We start from the raw sequence: 20,491 nt of genomic DNA on the forward strand, positions 1-20,491 counted from the left end.
CTCCATTATTCATTTAGATATTTTAATATGTACACGTCAGAATAAGCATGTTGTTTGAATTTTTGCATAAATATTGTGTTACACTGAATGACAATGTAACATTATTTCAACTAAATGTTGACATTTTATTCTCCAAAAACTTATTTAAAACCTTAAAAGTAGACATTTTTCTTACATTTAATGTGCTTTCTATGGACACAAAATCACTTTTGTACATTTTTCTTGATGCGGACATCTTAACGTCTTTGACCCACATGCATTTGAGAGACGTTCTTGTGTGCTGCGTACATGCAGTTTGCAGTTTTAATCGCCTTTTTTGTGATTTCATGACTTAGCTGATGACAGAACGAGGTATGTAGCCTATGCTCAAAGTTTCTTGTGTGGGTTATTTATGATGAAGTAATATAGAGCGTGCGCCACATATCTGTGTACTGTTGAAGAGTGTGCGTTGTGAGCACAGGAAAATGGCTGATGGGACAGGGAAGTGTGTTTTACTGACAAATAGTCTAACAATATCTCATCAGACCGCAGTTCACACTTGTTCTACTGAAGCTGATTTGGTGAAGCTCAAGTGCGCGTCTGAAAATTCTCCCGTTTGATGTGGTCATAGCCTAAAGAGATGCGGCGGTTCCGCATCTAAATAAATGCATTTCTTGTCAAGAAAAAAATGGACAAAAAATGCAGTTTTGAGTGGGGTGGCCAAAGGAGTGGCCACGCTTTTGTTAGTGGTGGCCACCCTGATAATACATTTGGCTGCTTTTAGCCTTACTCTGGAGTTGGTTCACCCTCCGCATATGCAAATAAAGATCTTTTATATATATCTCTTGGTGCATACTTTGCCACTGTTAAATAGCATTGTGCTTCCCCACTCCAGAATAGCACCAGCTGATTAAAACAACGTTTATTATCTTCTGTTTACCTTATTTATTTGAGGCTCCTCACAGTCTCCTCTCATTCTTAATTAATTACTTTTGGTCCTGACCCAGTTGCCGGTTTTAAAGCAAACTGCACGCTTAATTAACCAAATTACAGCTAATTAGCGTTAGTCATACTGTTGCTTCAAATGACACATCAACATTTCCTGTGTGATACATCTAATATTATGCCTGAAAGCAGCCATAATTTATATTATATGCAAACAGTAACAAAAAAAGAGGACAAAAGAACAGCATTGCATGTTTAGACTTGTTGAGAAAGAGTCGACGAGGAACTAAACTCACCATAGCCAATGGGACGATTCCACCGAGGTCATGTGGTGCCAGACAGATGAGTGTCTGGATCTCATCCGAAAGGGTTCGGGAGATGGGGTATTCGATCTGCCATGTCGCTGAGCGACTTCCCAGAGGATCCAACAACCCGTTGACCTCCAGATCCACCTGAAGAACTTTCTGGAAACCGGCCTCCACCCTAACAGGAATAAGAGAAAGTAAAAGTATTATTTAAAATGTTTGAATGCAAACTAAAAGCATATGCATGTAAAACTCATGGCTGTCTTGTGTTTCTTTGTTGTTATGTGACTACTGGCCAGTGCGTGCTGCCAACGGATGAAGGGGCAGTAAAGCGGCCATTTATTGACCCTTTTGTTTTGTACACCTGGTGTGTGTACGATGTAGGCTGAGATGTATGTGGGTGTGAGTGTGTGGCGGTTTACTCTCATTATTTCAGTTCAACAAAAACACATCCCAGCAGCAACCAGAAAAAAAAATAGACAGCAAAAAAGCAATTTACTTTTGGTCCAGCGCCACCGAATTTTTAGAAAAGATTTCCAAAGCAGAGCATAACATTGTCTCCACTGATTGCGATGCATACAAAGCTGAAAAACAATGAATAAAACCAAAGCCATTTGATTTGCCCAGGCCTGGGTTTGATCAGCCTGGCTGCTCTGGCCTCACAGTACTTAGTTAAAATAAGACAGCATATAAAAAATTCTTAATATCAAAGTACAAATCTGGAATATGGAACTGCAATTGAATTTGCACCTGGAACACAAAAGAAAACTATATTCTTTTCCCCCTCAGTATCAGAACAGTATGGTACAAGGTCCCTCTTAAAAGAACTCACACCTCCATGACAAAAGTAAGGTCACCACATTATTCTAAATGCTGTCATTTCAACACTTTGGAAAAAATAATTAGAATTTGTTCTTTGGTTGAAATCACACACGTTTCTAACAAACACTTTGCTCAGGGTTAACAAGGTTGCAGTTTTCCCCATGTGGAAATGTTTCCATGAGTTTTTTGTCCTGCGGTTTGAAGGTTAGAATACCACACAAATTAGATTTGTGAAGTGAAAAAAATATAGTTTTCACTTTGCAATGGGTAATGGTGCTTACATAGTAGGCCTAGAAATGACCTTAAATAACCTAAAAAAATAAATAAATAAATAAAAAATAAAAAATAATATATATATATATATATATATATATTAGAAACTGTAGGTTATTTAAGGTAATTTCTGATGGTATTGGCATTTTTTTGGATTTGTCTTTACAACTCCAGCTGCAGAATCTGAGAATATCTCAGGAGCAGAGAGATACTATCATCCATTTTCTGTTAACAAAATAATTCCAGAAATACATTCTCCTTCAAATTAATCTTCAAGAAAAAAACAAGACATATTCCACCTGTCTGTGTCCTCTAATCACCAGCAGTTCTAATAACTTTAATTCCAAAGAGCCCAGGATTCTCTGATTTCAATGTCATGGAAACAGAGATGGCAGGATATTTTTAATAAGCAAATCTGGGATGATCATATCAGTTTTCACACTTTCTAATCTGTGACTTTACATAATAAAAGCGACCACACACTGCCAGTCTCTGCCAGATTGCACATGCTGTAAATTCATTTGATTTGTAGATTCCTTAAAGAGACATTATCTGTAAGGAGCAGAAAAGTGAGTTCAAGGCAAGAAAAAGCTTGTTTAAAAATCCTTAATGGAATCAATTTGCTCCAAACCTGTATGACTTTCTTCTTTCTGTAGACCACAAAAGAAGCAGTTAGCCACGATTTTCATTGAGCATTAAAAAGATGGTCACCATTGATAAAATTTGGGAAAGAGCAGCGTGAACATCCTGCTAAACTTCTGCTTTCATGTTCCATGAAGTGAGGAAGAACACATTACTCCTATTTTCATTTTTGGGTGAACTATTCCTTTAACAACTAGATATATCCTATGATGTATGGATCCATAGGTATGACTTACCCTAGGGAATGCCATTTCAGTAACTACTGCAAGAACAAAAGATCTTGTAATGCCATGAATTTTCTTTACCAACAGACATTTCGTTAAGCACTTTTTACGATCACACAAAAAAAAGGGCCAAAAAAGCCTATTTAAAGTAAGTGCCATTTTGTTGTGCTAATGTGGTGCTGGTGAATGGAGATGGGCAGCTAAAAGGCTCTGGTGTTAGAGAGGTATTCTGGGAGAAACAGCTGACAGCTTTGTTGCACTTAAAAATAAATGTATCCGCCTTGTAAACACTGGCTTTCCACGACCTCACTGAATGGTCTGAAGAGCCCTGTTAGCTCAAACACATTAATGGCTCATTGTCAGAATTCACATTCACAGCTAAGAAACCCAAACCAGCACGGAATTAACACTGCCGTTATGGCTCAACTGTAGGGTTAAGATGTGTCCAGAAGAGGGCGAAGTCCAGTATCTCTTCACCAAAGTTAAGCATTTCTGATTTTGAAAATCTCTGATTTTGTTGGATTATCTGCAGAATGGATTTAAAAATGGTTAAACATGTTAAACCATGCATTCTGGGAGCAGATGTAGCCAAAATGTTCAAGAAACAAACATAAGGGAAGAGGAATTTAATGAATGATGGGCGTTCCAGCGGAAACTGACGAACTTTCAGTGGAATTCTGTGTACATTCTACCTGTTTATAGCCTATATTAAATTAGTTTTCTGCTCTTCACAGCCCATTTTCACAATCTTATGCTAAGCAACAGAGGTTACAAGGGCAGCAAATATGAAAATCATTTCAGACACAGAGAGCGAAAAAGTGAAGACTGTATATTCCTTTTCAAACCACAAAAAGAGTACTTTGTAAAAACAGGAATGTGAAGTGGAACGTGTCAACGAGAGTTTCTCTGTGAAGTCTTTGAGAGTCTCGACAGGTGCTCAAGTGCTCATCGCTACGATGAATGGATTGTTATGTCAAAACGTATAAAAATGCAGAGAAAGCCAGAGGAAAGCAATTTGATGAGATAGATAGATTATAAATATATCCTGGTTGACAGATCACATATAATAGTCAGAGGGAGTGAAATCCTGCCAAAATGTATAGGTCTGACGACAAAGGGCTTGACTGCAGGAGATGGGGAATTAATATTTAAAGTGGAGTAGGTGAAATTTCAATCTTTCAAGAAGGTTCTTCGTCTGAATTTCCCAAAACAGAGGCTCTTCAAAGAGACGCTGCGCATCCCACATTTTGCACAACCGTGTAAAAATGGCGTGAGAGAAAAGGAAAAAAGGGCAGAAAATGGAAATGGCTTTCATTGTGGAGACTCTGGGGTGGATATATTCATGCACAGTGGTGATCTGCTTAGCAATGACAACAATGATACATCAAACGAATGGAATCAATTTGACTACAAAGCCGCTGTGGTTGGCAACTCACGGCTCGGGGTAATAAAAGTCGAAGCCGGGGAAGTAATAGCAGTTGGTGCGTCAGCTTTGAGTAAAGCTGTGGTGGAATTTCATTTCACAGGTTGCGGAATGCTGAGTGAAAAAGCCACGCTGACGACGAGCCCTCGCCCTCCTACTGAAGGATTTGCCAGCCGCCTCTTCCACTCGTTTCCCTCTCAAAGGCAACACTGGGCACTCAAGACCCCCAACAGGCTAAGCATGAAACTCAATCACAGTGCTGGCATGGGGGCCCTGACCGGCATCACGCTCACTAAAGAAGTTTATGGTCTAAATACGGAATTCAGATGGTCAGAATAAAGGAGGTGAGGATGAGAGAGAAAGGAGAGAATCAGCAATGAATACAGATGAAAGTTAATATGGAGACTGTATTTGCATGCTGCGGGAAACAATGGTGCTTTTATAAAAGTAGCAGGCTACTACAATAAACAATTGTGATTAAAAAAAAACAGCTGCCAAGGATTACAAGCTTAGTGATATTCAAGTCTTAAAGATATTCAAGAGTTTTATATATAATTGCAAGTAATCCAAGGAACCACTGGCACCAATGGTAAACTTAGGATGCTTCTGGGAAGTGCATATCGGATTTTTTTTTTAAGTGAACAAATGTTTTGAAGTGAACAGGTCTTTTATGTGAACAAATTTCTTAAGTGAAAGGATCTTTTAGGTGTACAACTATTTTAAGTAAAAAAGGCTGTTTTTCAAAAGATCATAAGCCTAAGGAGATCAGAAACCATTCACACCAATGCACTGTAAATTCAGCTTAGGCTTGTGATGCTTCTGGAAAATGCAGCCCAGATCTTTTACGTGAAAGAATGTTTAAAGTGAACATTTTCTTTATTGTCCCTTGTGAAGAACATGACTGCTTTGATTGCTTTTTCTTGAATCTAAATACTAATTATCCCATAAGAAAACAGTATTTCAGCACTTTCTTGAAACCCATAGTTTATTTAGGTTGTAAATTATATTTCACCCCAGAAATAGCCAGTACTGCATGTGGTTGACTACCACCTCACCACAGCCTGGATATTTCTAAAACTTCTCAGAGTAACAGCCTTCATCAATAGCACTTGGATGAGAGAAAGAAAATGACCCATAGTTCAATATTTTTGTATAGGTTTATTGATGTGAAGGAATGTGTGCACATGGGTTTGTAAATAATAGATGACAAGTAGCATAGCATTGTCTTTAGGACTTTTAAGATTTCATACTTATATACGTCTGCAGTAATCCATAAAAGCAATTCTCAACAAACAATTAGAGCAATGGAAAATTCTGCCAAGCAGACAAGCACATAGTGCAGACAGTTCACAGACCTTTACTTTTTAGTGTTATTCTGTAGAAAAGTTATCAGGAGGATTCACATAAAAACTATTCTTTCACCTCAAAAAGGCTAAAAAAGTAGACGTGTGTACATTTCTAGAGACAGAATTAAACATGAATATCGTTTTGGTAAGTTAAATGTGCAGCGTCGACAAGACTTATGGAAAATCTCCAGTCAGCAACCACTGAGGAGACTGTTAATATGTCTAATTGTGGTATGAACCTGAAAACGTACATAATAAGATACAAAGCGACTAATGGCGTGCACACCATTTGAGGATCCCTGTTCTAGATTACTCGTGAGTTGTTTTTCGTGTCACTCTCTTCCGTTTTCTAATATAACCGGACTAGTCAAAATGGATGCCAATAAGCTCTTCACTGATTGGCTTGAATAATTAAATTCACTTTTGGTGTGTGAATTTAATTATTTGTGCAAGTCTGTAATTATTAGATTACAAGTCAATGCAAAAGATGCAAACAGACATGAAATCATGCCAGGCGACGCATTGGCTGTGAATGTGTGATATTCAGCTCAAGTTAAACAATTTAAACTCAAGTGAAAGTTTGGCATGTTGTCGCTTATAAACACGTTCAGTTTGACATGTCTGGTTGTATCAGATTTTTTTTATGTTGTTTTTATATGTGCAACTAATGATGATCCAATGATGGTAACTCATGATGGTCCAAAAAATAAAAAAATGTGGCCAATATGGTAAGATTAAATACTTTTAATAGTATGTTCCATAATATATTTTATTTATTTGTATAAAATAGTAAATTAAGTTAATGAGTTAATTAAAAAGAAAAACACCAATCATCACAACAGTAAAAAAAGGATATTCAGGATTACGTATACGTTTTTTTAAATTACTAATATTTTAAAGATGAACTTTAAGGGAACATTAGACAACGAAGATAATCTTCAGTAAATTTTAAAAAAACAACAACATAGAAATGAGCATGCACAATTAAATACATATCAACCAATGAACTCTCCATAAACCACCAATAACTTTTCATGTGTACAGTCCTTGAAATTATGGACGACCAGCATCTAATGCAAAATACCACTGAAAAGTGACACAAACAGCCCACCTTGACTGTCTGTGACCCGCGATCTCGTAAACCTTGAGGCAGTGATGTAATATTCATCGCACTCTGCAAGTTGATTTGCTTGCTGTTGCTTCCGCAGGAGCGCAAGATGTTTAAGAAGAATGAAGCGGTCGGACCGGATGGAAGCTGAGGAAAATGGCTGCCCTTGGGTGAGACATCCAGCTGAGAACATCATTTAAATCCATTAGTTAGATATCATCAGACTCTCCCACTCACTTAGTAGCCATGTTATCACCGGTGTAGATGTGAAGCGGAATGGGGAGCGCAGAGTGAAATGGATCCCCAAGATGCCAGTTCTTCACACCAAATTACCTGAACCAAACCTCGGTCGATGGGTGGCTCACAAAGCCTTCTCACCAAGCAGTATCAAATGTGTCCCTGGCTCAACTTTTAAGTACAAATAATCATATATGGACAAGAGCTGGGTAAGAGAGTTCTGCTTATAAATAAAAACCTCAGTAAAAAGGCAAGCAAGACAGGCAAAGGAAAAATGTTGAAAATAACCAAGATTAATGAATGGTGGCTGAACTACCTTAAAAAAACATCTGGAGAACGGTGTCTGCTAGTGTTTAAGTGCAGGTACATTTCCTTCTCGAAAGCCTTATTGATGAATACAAAACCTGAAGCCATTCAGCACACATCTGCTGCCTCATGGGCATAGTAGCCTGTAGGACTGCAGAAAACACAATAACCGAAAACATGGCCATATGAGGAATCATTTTCATTATGCTACAGTAATGGATCAGAACAGTCATTATTGCCACTAATTCATGCTCTGCATAAACCAATATAATTAAGTATGCGAATATGTAATCGCATGGGATCCTTTTAAGGTCTAAGCACACATGCACTAGGCATGCTAATGTTGGCATACTCGTGAGAGTCACGCGCTGACACTTTTGTTTCTCTGCAGCACTTTGTTTGATTTAACTTGATTAACTTCCTTGCCATATGTTTCCTATTATTTTTTTTGCCATTAAGCTCCATCTCTCCTTCCAGTCATGAAACATGATATCATTCGCTTCCTTCAGAATGTGGGATGAATCCAAATGATTTCAGTTCTGTTTTCTGACTGATGAACTTCCCATCCCTCATATGCAGCGAGAACAAGATGTCGATCCATAATTAGAAGCTCTCAAGCGTAACTTACTCAGACTAATTAAAAGAACCAGAGCTAATGGCAAAACACGCCACATTGCACTCTCCCCAAACAGGTTGTCCCTGATACAAGTCATTACAAGGGCTACACACACATACAGACACCCAGATCCCAAGGATCCTTTGATCCATATGCAGACATTGATTGTATTACTTAAACTGGGTGTTTATGAACCTCTAGTCTGGTCACTGTTTGCAGTGCGCACACACACACACATATATTATCTACGATATACACACAAACCCGTTTCCAACAATCACAATAAGAAATTGTAACATGAGCAGGAAATTAGCATATTAGAATGATTTCTGAAAGATCATGTGACACTAAAGACTGGAGTAATGGATGCTGAGAATTTAGCTTAAATTAAACGGGAATAAATTAACTTTTAAAATATATTCAAATTGTAATTATGTTACGCTATTATTGTTTTAATTGTCTGTATTTTTGAAACATTTGAACAGTAATGTAAAATCACATATATAAAAATTAGCAGAGATAAAAAAAACGTACTCGGTTACTAAACGTAACCTCGGTTCTCTCTAGAAGAGCGAACGAGTACTGCGTCTTAGCTAAGACGCTACGGGAAAAGTCTCTTTTCACGAAATACTGAAGCAAAAAATTATCCTTAATTTTGTATTTTTGTAAAGCGCATTTGCAGCAGTACACAGCCATAGGCGAGACGGCTCGTTCGCTCATTGGCTTGTTCTGCGGCAACTGCACAGCCTATCGAGCGCGGGCTGATGCAACATCAGACCAATAAGGGCGCTTCGCGCCCTTCTTGCCACTTCCCGCCGAAACGGGTGTGGCCCAACCTATAAAAGGAGCTCGAAAAGGCTGACTCACCTGATTTATTTCATCGCCGAAGCGAACCAGAGTGAATCGTGCGCACGGCAGAGAACGCAGTACTCGTTCGCTCTTCTAGAGAGAACCGAGGTTACGTTTAGTAACCGAGTACGTTCTCTTACGAGAGCTCTCTCGTACTGCGTCTTAGCTAAGACGCTACGGGAACCCAATGTAAAACGCCGTGCGCGCAGGGATCACACACCAATAAACCTGAAGCAATGCCCAGGATTTACAGTGCACAGTCACCTGAGGGACTCACAGAGAGTCCAGGACAGAAAAGGGAAAAAGCCCTCCGTCCCATATCTAGCAGCATCCGTAGATGCGGCAATATGACGTCACACAGCCGAGGCAAGGCCTGACCAATGTGGCAATGCGGGTCTTACGCAATACTGCCCATATAACAGTCGGCAGCGCATAGCGCTCGTGAACTCAGAATTCCCCTCAGGGCCCTGATTCGCCTATACCGACAGCAGCCTTGCTTGCAAGGTGGGAACCTCCAGGTTATAGAACCTGATAAATGTAGACGGCGAGGCCCAACCTGCCGCCATACATATATCCTGCAAGGAGATCCCAGTAGACCACGCCCACGACGAGGCGATGCCTCTTGTGGAGTGTGCTCTGACGCCCAACGGGCACTGAAGGCCCCTGGAAGCGTAAGCTAACGCTATGGCGTCAACTATCCATCTGGATAGAGTCTGTCTCGAAACAGCCATTCCCTTGGAACGCCCACCGAACGAGACAAATAGCTGCTCCGTCTGCCGAAAGGCAGCAGAGCGAGACACATAAGCTCTTAAAACCCTGACAGGGCAAAGAAGACTCGAGTCTCCATCCTCCCCTGACACCGGCAGGGCAGACAGGGCAATAACCTGAGCCCGAAACGGTGTGTTGAGGGATTTCGGCACATAACCATGCCTAGGTTTGAGTATGACTCTTGAGTCATTGGGCCCAAACTCCAAGCACGACTGGCTCACCGAGAGCGCGTGCAAATCACCCACACGCTTCACAGAAGCGAGAGCCAACAAGAATACTGTCTTGAACGACAGATGCTGAAGGCTAATCGATTGGATAGGCTTGAAAGGGGGACCTTTCAAGGCCTCCAAAACCGCCGCGAGGTCCCACATAGGGACTGACGGAGGTCTGGGAGGATTCAGCCTCCTAGCTCCTCTGAGGAACCGGATGACTAAATCATTCCTTCCTATTGACTGACCGGACGCCGTTTCAGAAAACGCCGCGATGGCAGCCACATAAACTTTGAGCGTGGATGGGGCTCTGCCCTTATTCAACAGCTCCTGAAGGAAGGAGAGGACCTCCGTCACCTCACAACTAAGGGGTGAATAACCTCGAGCTGTGCACCAGCTGGAGAACACCGACCACTTCGAGGCATACAGACGTCGTGTCGACGGAGCTCTAGCCTGAGTGATGGTATTTAGCACTCCCACTGCGAGATCAGCGGGTAACCATTGAGTGCCCATACATAGAGGGACCACAACTCCGGTTGAGGGTGCCAAATCGAGCCCCTGGCCTGCGAGAGGAGGTCTCTCCTTAACGGTACCGGCCACGGGGCGACATCTGCTAACTGCATCAAATCTGGGAACCATGGTTGGTTCTTCCAAAGAGGTGCTACAAGCAGTATTGAACATCTCGTTTCTCTCACCCGTTCTATCACCTGCGGAAGGAGGGAGACGGGAGGGAACGCATAAAGCGGGCAGCACGGCCATCTCCGTGACAGCGCGCTTTCGTTCTTGGAAAAGAACGCGGGGCAGTGAGCGTTTTCGTGGGACACAAAGAGGTCCACCTCCGCCATGCCAAATCTCTCCCACAACAGCCGGACTGTTTGCGGGTGTAGAGACCATTCGCCCGTAGGAACATTGCCTCTGGACAGCCTGTCTGGACCCAGATTCTGCAGTCCAGGCACATGCACTGCTCTCAGCGAGCGCACGTTGCGCTGAGCCCAAATCAGGAGGCGTTCCGTCAGCCTGCACAGGTTTCGGGACCCGAGACCGACCTGGCGATTTATGTAGGACACCACGGACATGTTGTCCGAACGGACTATGACGTGGTGATCCTTGATATGGGGACAAAAGCGCGTCAGCGCGTTCTCCACTGCCAGCATTTCCAGGCAGTTGATATGATGGAGCTTTTCCCGTTCTGACCATAGGCCAAAGGACGGTCTGCCTTCGAGCAGCGCTCCCCATCCCGAAGTGGAGGCGTCCGTCGACACCATTTTCACACTCGGGGAAGTCCCCAGGCTTACACCTGATCGGTACCAGCCGTTCGCTGTCCAAGGTGCTAGAGCCGCAACACAGCTCTGATCGACCTTGAAATGCAGCCGGCCAGATGCCCACGCTCTGCGCGGCACCCGAGCCTTCAGCCAGAACTGCAGGGGGCGCATGCGGAGCAGGCCCAGCCGCAGAACCGGAGATGCTGAGGCCATGAAACCCAGCATCTTTTGACAGTGTTTGAGCGCCACAGTCGCGCCACAGCGGAAAGAACTCGCTGCACGCTGAATGCCCATCGCGCGCTGTGGTGACAGCCGCGCCGTCATGGAACACGAGTTCAGAACTATACCCAGAAACAGGATCGTCTGACTGGGGTTCAGCGAACTCTTCACCCAATTGACACTGAGGCCGAGCTTCTCGAGGTGATCGAGTAAAACGGCTCTGTGGTCCATGAGCTCCGCTCATGATCGGGCCAGAACCAGCCAGTCGTCCAAATAATTCAGCACTCGTGTGCCTCTGAGTCTAAGAGGAGCGAGCGCTGCATCCATGCACCTCGTAAACGTACGAGGAGCTACGGACAAGCCGAATGGCAGGACTGCAAACTGGTATGCCTGGCCCTCGAAGGCGAATCTCAAATATCGCCTGTGGTTTGACGCTATCTGTATTTGAAAATACGCGTCCTTCAGATCTATTGACATGAACCAGTCCCCTCTGCGAATCTGCGCGAGGAGCTTCCTGGTCGTGAGCATTTTGAAACTGCGTTTCATCAATGCCTGTTCAGCTGTCTTAGATCCAGTATGGGCCGGAGACCCCCGTCTCTCTTGGGCACCAGAAAGTATCTGCTGTACAGCCCCCCCTCGCTTTGAGACACAGGCTCTACAGCCCCTTTGCTCAACAGTTTTGATATTTCGGCCCGAAGTATGTGTGCTACTTCTGTTTTGACCGTAGTTTCGACGCGCGCTGAAAAGCACGGTGGGCGTCGAGAAAACTGTAGCGAGTAGCCTCTCTTTATAATGCCTAGCACCCAATCCGAAACCCCTGGAAGCACTGACCATGCATCTGCATGAATGGCTAAGGGCTGGATGCGAAACGCGCTCTGTTGACTGGGCAACGGCGGCGCTCGAGTGTGCTGCGCATCTGAGGCGGGGAGCGCGCTGATCACAGCGGGCAGATCGCTCTTCCTCGACCCCGTTCCGGCGCTTAACCGACTGGAGGGAGGCTGAGCGGGTCCCGTGGGACTCGATATATCTGCGAGTAACCGTGGGCTGCATGTGTGTACTTTTACCACTTTCAACTCGCTGTCTGCCTGTGCAGAATGTACGTGCACGGGCCTCGTTTTTACAGAAGCCCCGCGCCGTATGTGACATAGTGTATGTGGGCACTGGGAAGTGGGCACGTTTACTATGCGGCGCGCTCGACCGATCTGTGTCGATCTTATGTGCGCTAGCCCTGTGTGCAGGGCTGTGCTTACATGTGGAGATGGGCACTGGGTAGTGGGCATCGTCACTGCATTTATAGCACCATCGGCCGTGGCCGGACGAGCATGCACGGGTTTCGTTTTTACAGAAACCACATGACGCGTGTGACATAGTAATTGTGGGCACTGAGGGGTGGGCACGTTTACTATGCAGTGTGCGCGACCGACTTGAGTCGACATTATGGGCGCAGGCCCTGTGTGCAGGGCTGTGCTTACATGTGGAGATGGGCACTGAGGAGTGGGCATCGTCACTACATTTATAGCACCATCGGCCGTGGCCGGACGAACGTGCACGGGTTTCGTTTTTACAGAAACCACATGACGCGTGTGACATAGTGATTGTGGGCACTGAGGAGTGGGCACGTCTACTATGTAGTGCGCGTGATCGACTTGAGTCGCTTTTATAGGCGCGAGCCCTGTGTGAAGGGCTGTGCTTATATGCGGAGATGGGCACTGAGCAGTGGGCATCGTCACTACATTTATAGCACCTTCGGCCGTGGCCGGGACACCAGGAATTACACCTTTTTCGGGAAATATCTGGGTAGCCGTGATAACGGTTTTCGTGTGCAGGCAAGCGGGCAACCGTACAGGCTTGCGCATTGCAAACAACGCTGAAACAGTCACAATCTCTGGAAACTGAAACAGCGGCGCGCTTAGGTGAGAGCCCGGCCGCAGCGGATCTCGTACACCGGCGCTTCGATGAAGCAGCCATCGTGTGTAGTGCCGACGCAGCGTCATGCAGCATGCGTAGATGGCTTTCCCAGGATGGCTTCGGGGCTCCCGGCCTCACCGTAATCCTCTGCCGCGGTCCCCGCGGCGCGGGGCGACGGCCAGTAGAGCGAGAACGGGGGTCTCGAGCTGCGTTGCTGAAGCTGTTGTGATAACGGCTTTTGTGTGCAGGCAAGCGGGCAACTGTGCAGGCTTGCGCATTGCAGAAAACGCTGAGACAGTCACAATTCCTGGAACTGAAACAGCGGTGCGCTTGGGTGAGAGCTCGGCCACAGCGGAACTCGTACACCTGCGCTTCGATGAAGCAGCCATCGTTAGCAGTGCCGACGCAGCGTCACACAGGAGGCTTTAGATGGCAACACCGCTTTTGCCGCCGTCCAGCAGAGGGCGGACAAAGGTGCGTCGCTATCGCCTGTTCCACCGGCGGAAGTGAGTGGTAGTTCCTGTTTTTAGCATCATCAGTGTGGAGAATGCTAGTGAGACAGACGAACGAGTTCGTGCTGAATATGGAGCGTTCCAAGCCTTCGCCACCTCTTCGTGAAGCTCAGGAAGAAATGAGGCAGGCTTTGAGAAGTACGCTCATCCGAAAGGGAAATACCATCCAGCCGGGAACGAGAGGGGGGGGGGGGGGGGGCGCTGGTGCAAACCACTCGCGGCCGAGACTCATCGCGGCCAACACGAGCCTTCGCCCCGGCTCCTTCTCGATGTCAGCTCGTCTGCTGGGCTTCTGAGCAGAAGGCGCGAGATCCTCGGAGCTCGCCCAGCCCTCACTGCCCGAAGCTAGCAGAGAGCGCGTGTCCTCTTCCCCCGACGCGGCCCTGAGATCGACTTCCTCGGACGACGCGCCGGCAAACAGCGGGCGCTGCCCACCGGGAAGCGATGCAGGGGGGGCCGGTGAAGCAGGGCGAACCGGCGAGCTCGGTTGAGCTGAAGACGGTTCCAGAATCCGCTGGAAGCGATGCTTTTACGGCGCCTCAGCGCAGCGGAGAATGCAGGCTCAGAGAAAAAGGCCAGGTGAGTCCTCAGAGTCACCATGGCAACAGCTCGCAGTGGGGGCATCCGCCGTCAGCGAGCGAGCGCTGCATGATCTTCATCCAGGCAGGAGACACAGATGACGTACCGGTCTCCCTCGCTGAGTGGGGTTCTGACGAGCCGCAGGAAGGCATCTTAAAAAAGACGCGAGCTCTTTTACGAGTGTGTGTCGCAGGGCGAACACACACACACACATAAAGAACAGCTTGTATATAACAGGATTGAAAGGATATAGGCGCCGGATAGCGCAGCAGGAACGGCAATGGAAGGCGGCGATGCCAGCAGCTTCAGAATGGCTCGTCCTGCTGATGTGCTTTCTCAGACGGCGCTTGCTTCCTCCGTGATCCAGCGATGCGTGAGCTTCGCTGAAGAGATGAAAAATCAGGTGAGTCAGCCTTTTCGAGCTCCTTTTATAGGTTGGGCCACACCCGTTTCGGCGGGAAGTGGCAAGAAGGGCGCGAAGCGCCCTTATTGGTCTGATGTTGCATCAGCCCGCGCTCGATAGGCTGTGCAGTTGCCGCAGAACAAGCCAATGAGCGAACGAGCCGTCTCGCCTATGGCTGTGTACTGCTGCAAATGCGCTTTACAAAAATACAAAATTAAGGATAATTTTTTGCTTCAGTATTTCGTGAAAAGAGACTTTTCCCGTAGCGTCTTAGCTAAGACGCAGTACGAGAGAGCTCTCGTAAGAGAACTAAATTTATTATAAATATTGTTTATGCAATACACTGAATATATAGTTGTTCAAACAGGACACGTTCTCACATTCTGCCTGTATTATTTCAATGGTGTCTATGCATCAGAAAAAATGTCTTTGGCTGTTCTGTCACGTCTTGCTGCGTTTCAGTGTCTCACGGAATGAGCGCCACATTTTTGAAGATGCTGTGTCAAGCTAAAACATATTAAACACGAGACTCTTGCATTCTGTTGCGTTCAATTGCACTAAGTCCAGCTGTTTTTGAATGCAAGAACGTGTCCTGTTTGAATACCTTCCTTACTCATTCTACACTGCCTGCTCTAGGTAAATATGGTTGGCATGTAGCCTGTCAGAAAGTGGTACTTCATGCTTGAATTACTCAAATGGAAAATATTTCATTATAGATTTTACGTAAAGGTCAAGATGCATGTCTAATTGCATTAATCACACAAAAAAGTAAATGCACTATGCTAATGCGTTAAAATGTAAGCCCAACAATATCTGCTGATTGGCTATGATTGTTACATTACATAGAATATGCTAATTAAATTGCTTCATTATCTTTTACATTTTTTATTTTGGAAAAAATTTAAATAAATAAATAAATAAATAAAATTTCCCTACAAGCCAGTTTGTCTTGCATTCTGAACACTTCCCAAACAGTGGGAAGATTCCAAATGCAATACGAAACACTTCCACCATCACTTTGTCTCATGAGGTGTGACCTTCGTGGAATCATCAGCTGTTGGGGAAGAAAATGGTGCATTCTGACCCACTGCACCGAGCAGACCCATGCACAACCTCTCACATTCAGAGCAGGATTATTTTCTATTCTCTGATTAATGTGTTCATGCAAAGTCAAATGTAATTTTAGGATGTGTCTTTTTACATATAAAGATTTCTGCAGCACAGTCGCACTGCAACACTGTATTCATAAGCTCATTAGGAATGTGAACGTAGAAGCAGCACGGCTTGTACAATTTAACCCAAATTGATGAATTGTTCTCTGGGTATGCTAATAGTGGCCAGAGGCATTGTTATGGAACACAACACCCGTGCTTATGGGGCTGGAAGGTGTGTTCCTTTTTCCTCCCTAGAGAGGACATAGACAGTCAACAGAGGATCCAGGGTGAGCAACAGCACCCCCAGCATAGAGAGAAAGACATTTTAATATATTACAGTGTGCATGTTTTATTACAGGAAATGAGCTCAGGCTGGCGATGAGGAGCACACAAGGCCATGTTTATTTTAAGAGCTGCGCAGAACAGAGCATCAAAAAACTTTCCCATATTTCAATGCAAACATCATTATTATAATAGCATACAACATCTTTTTCAATCCACACTTAAATCAGAATATTACATGCATGGAGATATTTGCATAAACGCACATACCCACGACTTTGCCTTTGAGGCTTCGTGTCCTCCCTGTTTTAAGGGAAGAGTCCCGCTCTCATTTACACAAATCCACCAGCACTGACATTCAATCAATGACAGGGTTTATGGCACAAGGCCACAGGGCAGTAAATTAGGCTTAAATCAAACAGCCCAAAGTGCAATTCGGCCAAGTCACAACTTCTTCATCCTGCAGATGAAGGAATTTTAATGACCAGCTGAAGGAAACGTCAGTAAAAAAATTTAACTGTCAGAGCAATATACTAAGAAGACATGTTTGATTGGAAAGCAGCCATAATCTGAGCAACCCCCCAACCCCCACCCCACAAAAAAAAAAAAAAAAAAAAATCACTCTCCATATGTGTGTGACGTGGACAGTGAAAACATGCAGCAGAAAAGTCACATGAGAAGAGGCATGGCTGTGATTGGCTGATGCCTGTATTGTAAATCAATCTATAAATCTGCATTAAACAAGAGGCTCTATAATATGGAATGAATAGTGAACTAATTCAGACTAATTACATAGTTAACAACTATGTTAATTGAAAATAACTGAGAATTTCTATTTAATTGAGAATATATATATATATATATATATATATATATATATATATTAGACACACACACACACAGGTGTATTTTAAAAAAAGTTTTGTAACTTATTTCAAAAAGTTAAACAGGAGATGTTTAATCCACAATCATTCTGAGCATTATTCCCATTTGCTGGTATTCACATAACTCCACAAGTCATTCTTTTAGGTAAGGCTATTTCATACAAACCAATATAAAAGCAATTATGCTATGTCTAGCATTCTTCTACATTACTGAGCATAGCAAATAAATTGGTATCCACAGTATCCACTCATGTTACGATAAAAAAAACTAACAAAAAAAACTTTAATACAGTCACATTACTATAAGCAATAGCCTATATGAGACTAGATTTATCACTAGATGTTATACAGTTGTTACTATAATGATTTTGTAAATTGTGATCATCAACCAAAATTGGTGATGTGGAAGTTACTGACTTTTGCCTTGGTGTGACTTCTCATGTTTTGCAGACAATGCAAAGGCAAAGAACATTAACTTCAAAATAGGAGTAAAAATCAAGTTTGAGCTCGAAATATTTTAATGTAGATAATTTTAATTACTAAAACATATAATTGTTAAATTTCCAAGTAAAAGTAAAAAAAAGTATAAGTAAAAAAACTTTTAAGTCGTTTTTCTCAGTTTCACACTCTAGCGAGTTAAGGTCTTTTGCCTTTGTAGGGCAGTGTTGCATGGAAGCGATCAGCCTGTGGCACTTCTGAGGCACAACTGAAGCAAAGGTTTCTTTAAAACTGGCCTTCTGCTCGACTGTTTTGTTGAATCGACTGTTTCTCTCATCTTTCTCTTGAAAATATTCCATAGATTCCATATTGGGTTCAGTTTAGGTGAGTTGGCTGGCCAGTCAAGCACAGTAATATCATGGTCAGCAAACCTTTTGGAAGTGGTTTTGGCACTGTGGGCAGGTGCTGCTGGAAAATGAAATCAGCATCTCCATAAAGCTTGTCAGCAGATGGACGCATAAAATGCTCTGAAATCTTCTGTAGATGGCTGCATTGACATTGGACTTGATAAAAAAAACAATGGACCAACACCAGCAGACATCACAGCAGCCCAAATCATCACTGTGACTTCAGAAACTTCACACTAGACTTCAAGCAGCTTGGATTCTGTAACTCTCCAGTCTTCCACCAGACTCCAGGCCTTGATTTCCAATTAAAATGCAAAATGTAATTTTATCTGAAAAAAGGACTTTGGACCACTGAGCAACAGTCCAGTTCTTTTTCTCCTTAGCCCAGGTAAGATGCTCCTGACGTTGTTTCTGTTTCAGAAGTTGCTTGGTAGACCTTTTTCTGAAGACGTCTAAGAGTGGTGATTCTTAATGCACTGACTCCAGCTTCAGTCCACTCTTTGTGAAGTTCTCCCAAGTGTTTGAAATGGCTTTGTTTGACAGTATTCTCAGGCTTGTGGTCATCGCTGTTCTGTTACTTGTGCCCTGTGAACAGCCACCTCTTTCAGTAATGACCTTCTGTGACTTACCCTCTTTGTGGAGGGTGTCAATGATCATCTTCTGGACCATTGCCAAGTCAGCAGTCTTCCCCATTATTGTGGTTTCAAAGAACAAGTTATACCCGGAATTTCTACTGTAAGGATGGTCATTTAATAAAACTCAAATATAAATATTCTAATATTTTGAGATACTGGATTTTTGACTGTAATGAGCTGTAAGCTCTAATCATCAAAATTAAAACAAACAAACAAAACTTTAAATGTTTTACTTTACATGTAACGAATCTAGAATATATGAAAGTTTCACTTTTTGAAATAAGTTACAAAAAAAGTACTTTTTCATGATATAACATTTTTTTGAGATGCACCTGTATACACACACACACACACATACATATTAAGTAAAAAAGTATACTAATTAGAAAAGCAAAGTTTGTCAAGACAAATTATTCATGTTGGCTTAACAAAACCTTGTTAAAAAACGTGTGACAGTTTAGATAAATATTTTATAAACAAAATTGTGACGAGTTGGGCGGGGCCGAGAGACGTGGGAACAGGAGCGAGGCCGGTGGAGTGATTGGAGATGAATGACACCTGTTCGACCCACCGGTCTCGAGTCCCACGCAGGAGATGGAAGGATATAAAACTGGAGCGACGACAGTGAAGGACGAGAGAGGACCAGGCCTGGACTTTACTTTGTGTTTGCTTTTTATTTGTGCGCGTCAGTCATCCGTGAGGGGCTGATGCGCTGTTTTGTCAAAGTCAAAGTCACCTTTATTTATATAGCGCTTTAAACAAAATACATTGCGTCAAAGCAACTGAACAACATTCATTAGGAAAACAGTGTCAATAATGAAAAAATGATAGTTAAATGCAGTTCATTATTGAATTCAGTTATGTCATTTCTGTTCAATTAAATAGTGTCTGTGCATTTATTTGCAATCAAGTCAACGATATCGCTGTAGATGAAGTGTCCCCAACTAAGCAAGCCAGAGGCGACAGCGGCAAGGAACCGAAACTCCATCGGTGACAGAATGGAGAAAAAAAACCTTGGGAGAAACCAGGCTCAGTTGGGGGGCCAGTTCTCCTCTGACCAGACGAAACCAGTAGTTCAATTCCAGGCTGCAGCAAAGTCAGATTGTGCAGAAGAATCATCTGTTTCCTGTGGTCTTGTCCTGGTGCTCCTTTGAGACAAGGTCTTTACAGGGGATCTGTATCTGGGGATCTAGTTGTCCTGGTCTCCGCTGTCTTTCAGGGATGTAGAGGTCCTTTCTAGGTGCTGATCCAGCATCTGGTCTGGATACATACTGGATCCGGGTGACTGCAGTGACCCTCTGATCTGGACACAGACTGGATCTGGTGGCCACGGTGACCTCGGAACAAAAGAGAAACAGACAAATATTAGCGTAGATGCCATTCTTCTAATGATGTAGCAAGTACATAGGGTGTTATGGGAAGTGTTTCCGGTTCCGGTTTACCTAATTAATGCAGCCTAAAAATCCTTAACGGATTTGGATAATAAAAGCATATTAGTATGTTATGTGTATGCCAGGTTAAAGAGATGGGTCTTTAATCTAGATTTAAACTGCAAGAGTGTGTCTGCCTCCCGAACAATGTTAGGTAGGTTATTCCAGAGTTTAGGCGCCAAATAGGAAAAGGATCTGCCGCCCGCAGTTGATTTTGATATTCTAGGTATTATCAAATTGCCTGAGTTTTGAGAACGTAGCGGACGTAGAGGATTATAATGTAAAAGGAGCTCATTCAAATACTGAGGTGCTAAACCATTCAGGGC

At 43.6% G+C, this 20,491-nt stretch overlaps 1 protein-coding gene across 2 annotated transcripts in view; it reads right to left on the bottom strand.

Annotated features, from left to right (window-relative positions):
* Positions 1-20,491, bottom strand: part of LOC132117116 (transmembrane protein 132C-like) — a 148,668-nt gene that overhangs the window by 31,036 nt on the left and 97,141 nt on the right. For both annotated transcript variants that reach the window (XM_059526192.1, XM_059526191.1), the window contains one exon: positions 1,221-1,407. In XM_059526192.1, coding sequence (XP_059382175.1) covers positions 1,221-1,407 — 187 coding nt within the window. The remainder of the gene's footprint in view (positions 1-1,220; positions 1,408-20,491) is intronic.

Source organism: Carassius carassius, chromosome 36 (assembly GCF_963082965.1).
Source record: "Carassius carassius chromosome 36, fCarCar2.1, whole genome shotgun sequence".
NCBI classification, from domain to species: Eukaryota; Metazoa; Chordata; class Actinopteri; order Cypriniformes; family Cyprinidae; genus Carassius; species Carassius carassius.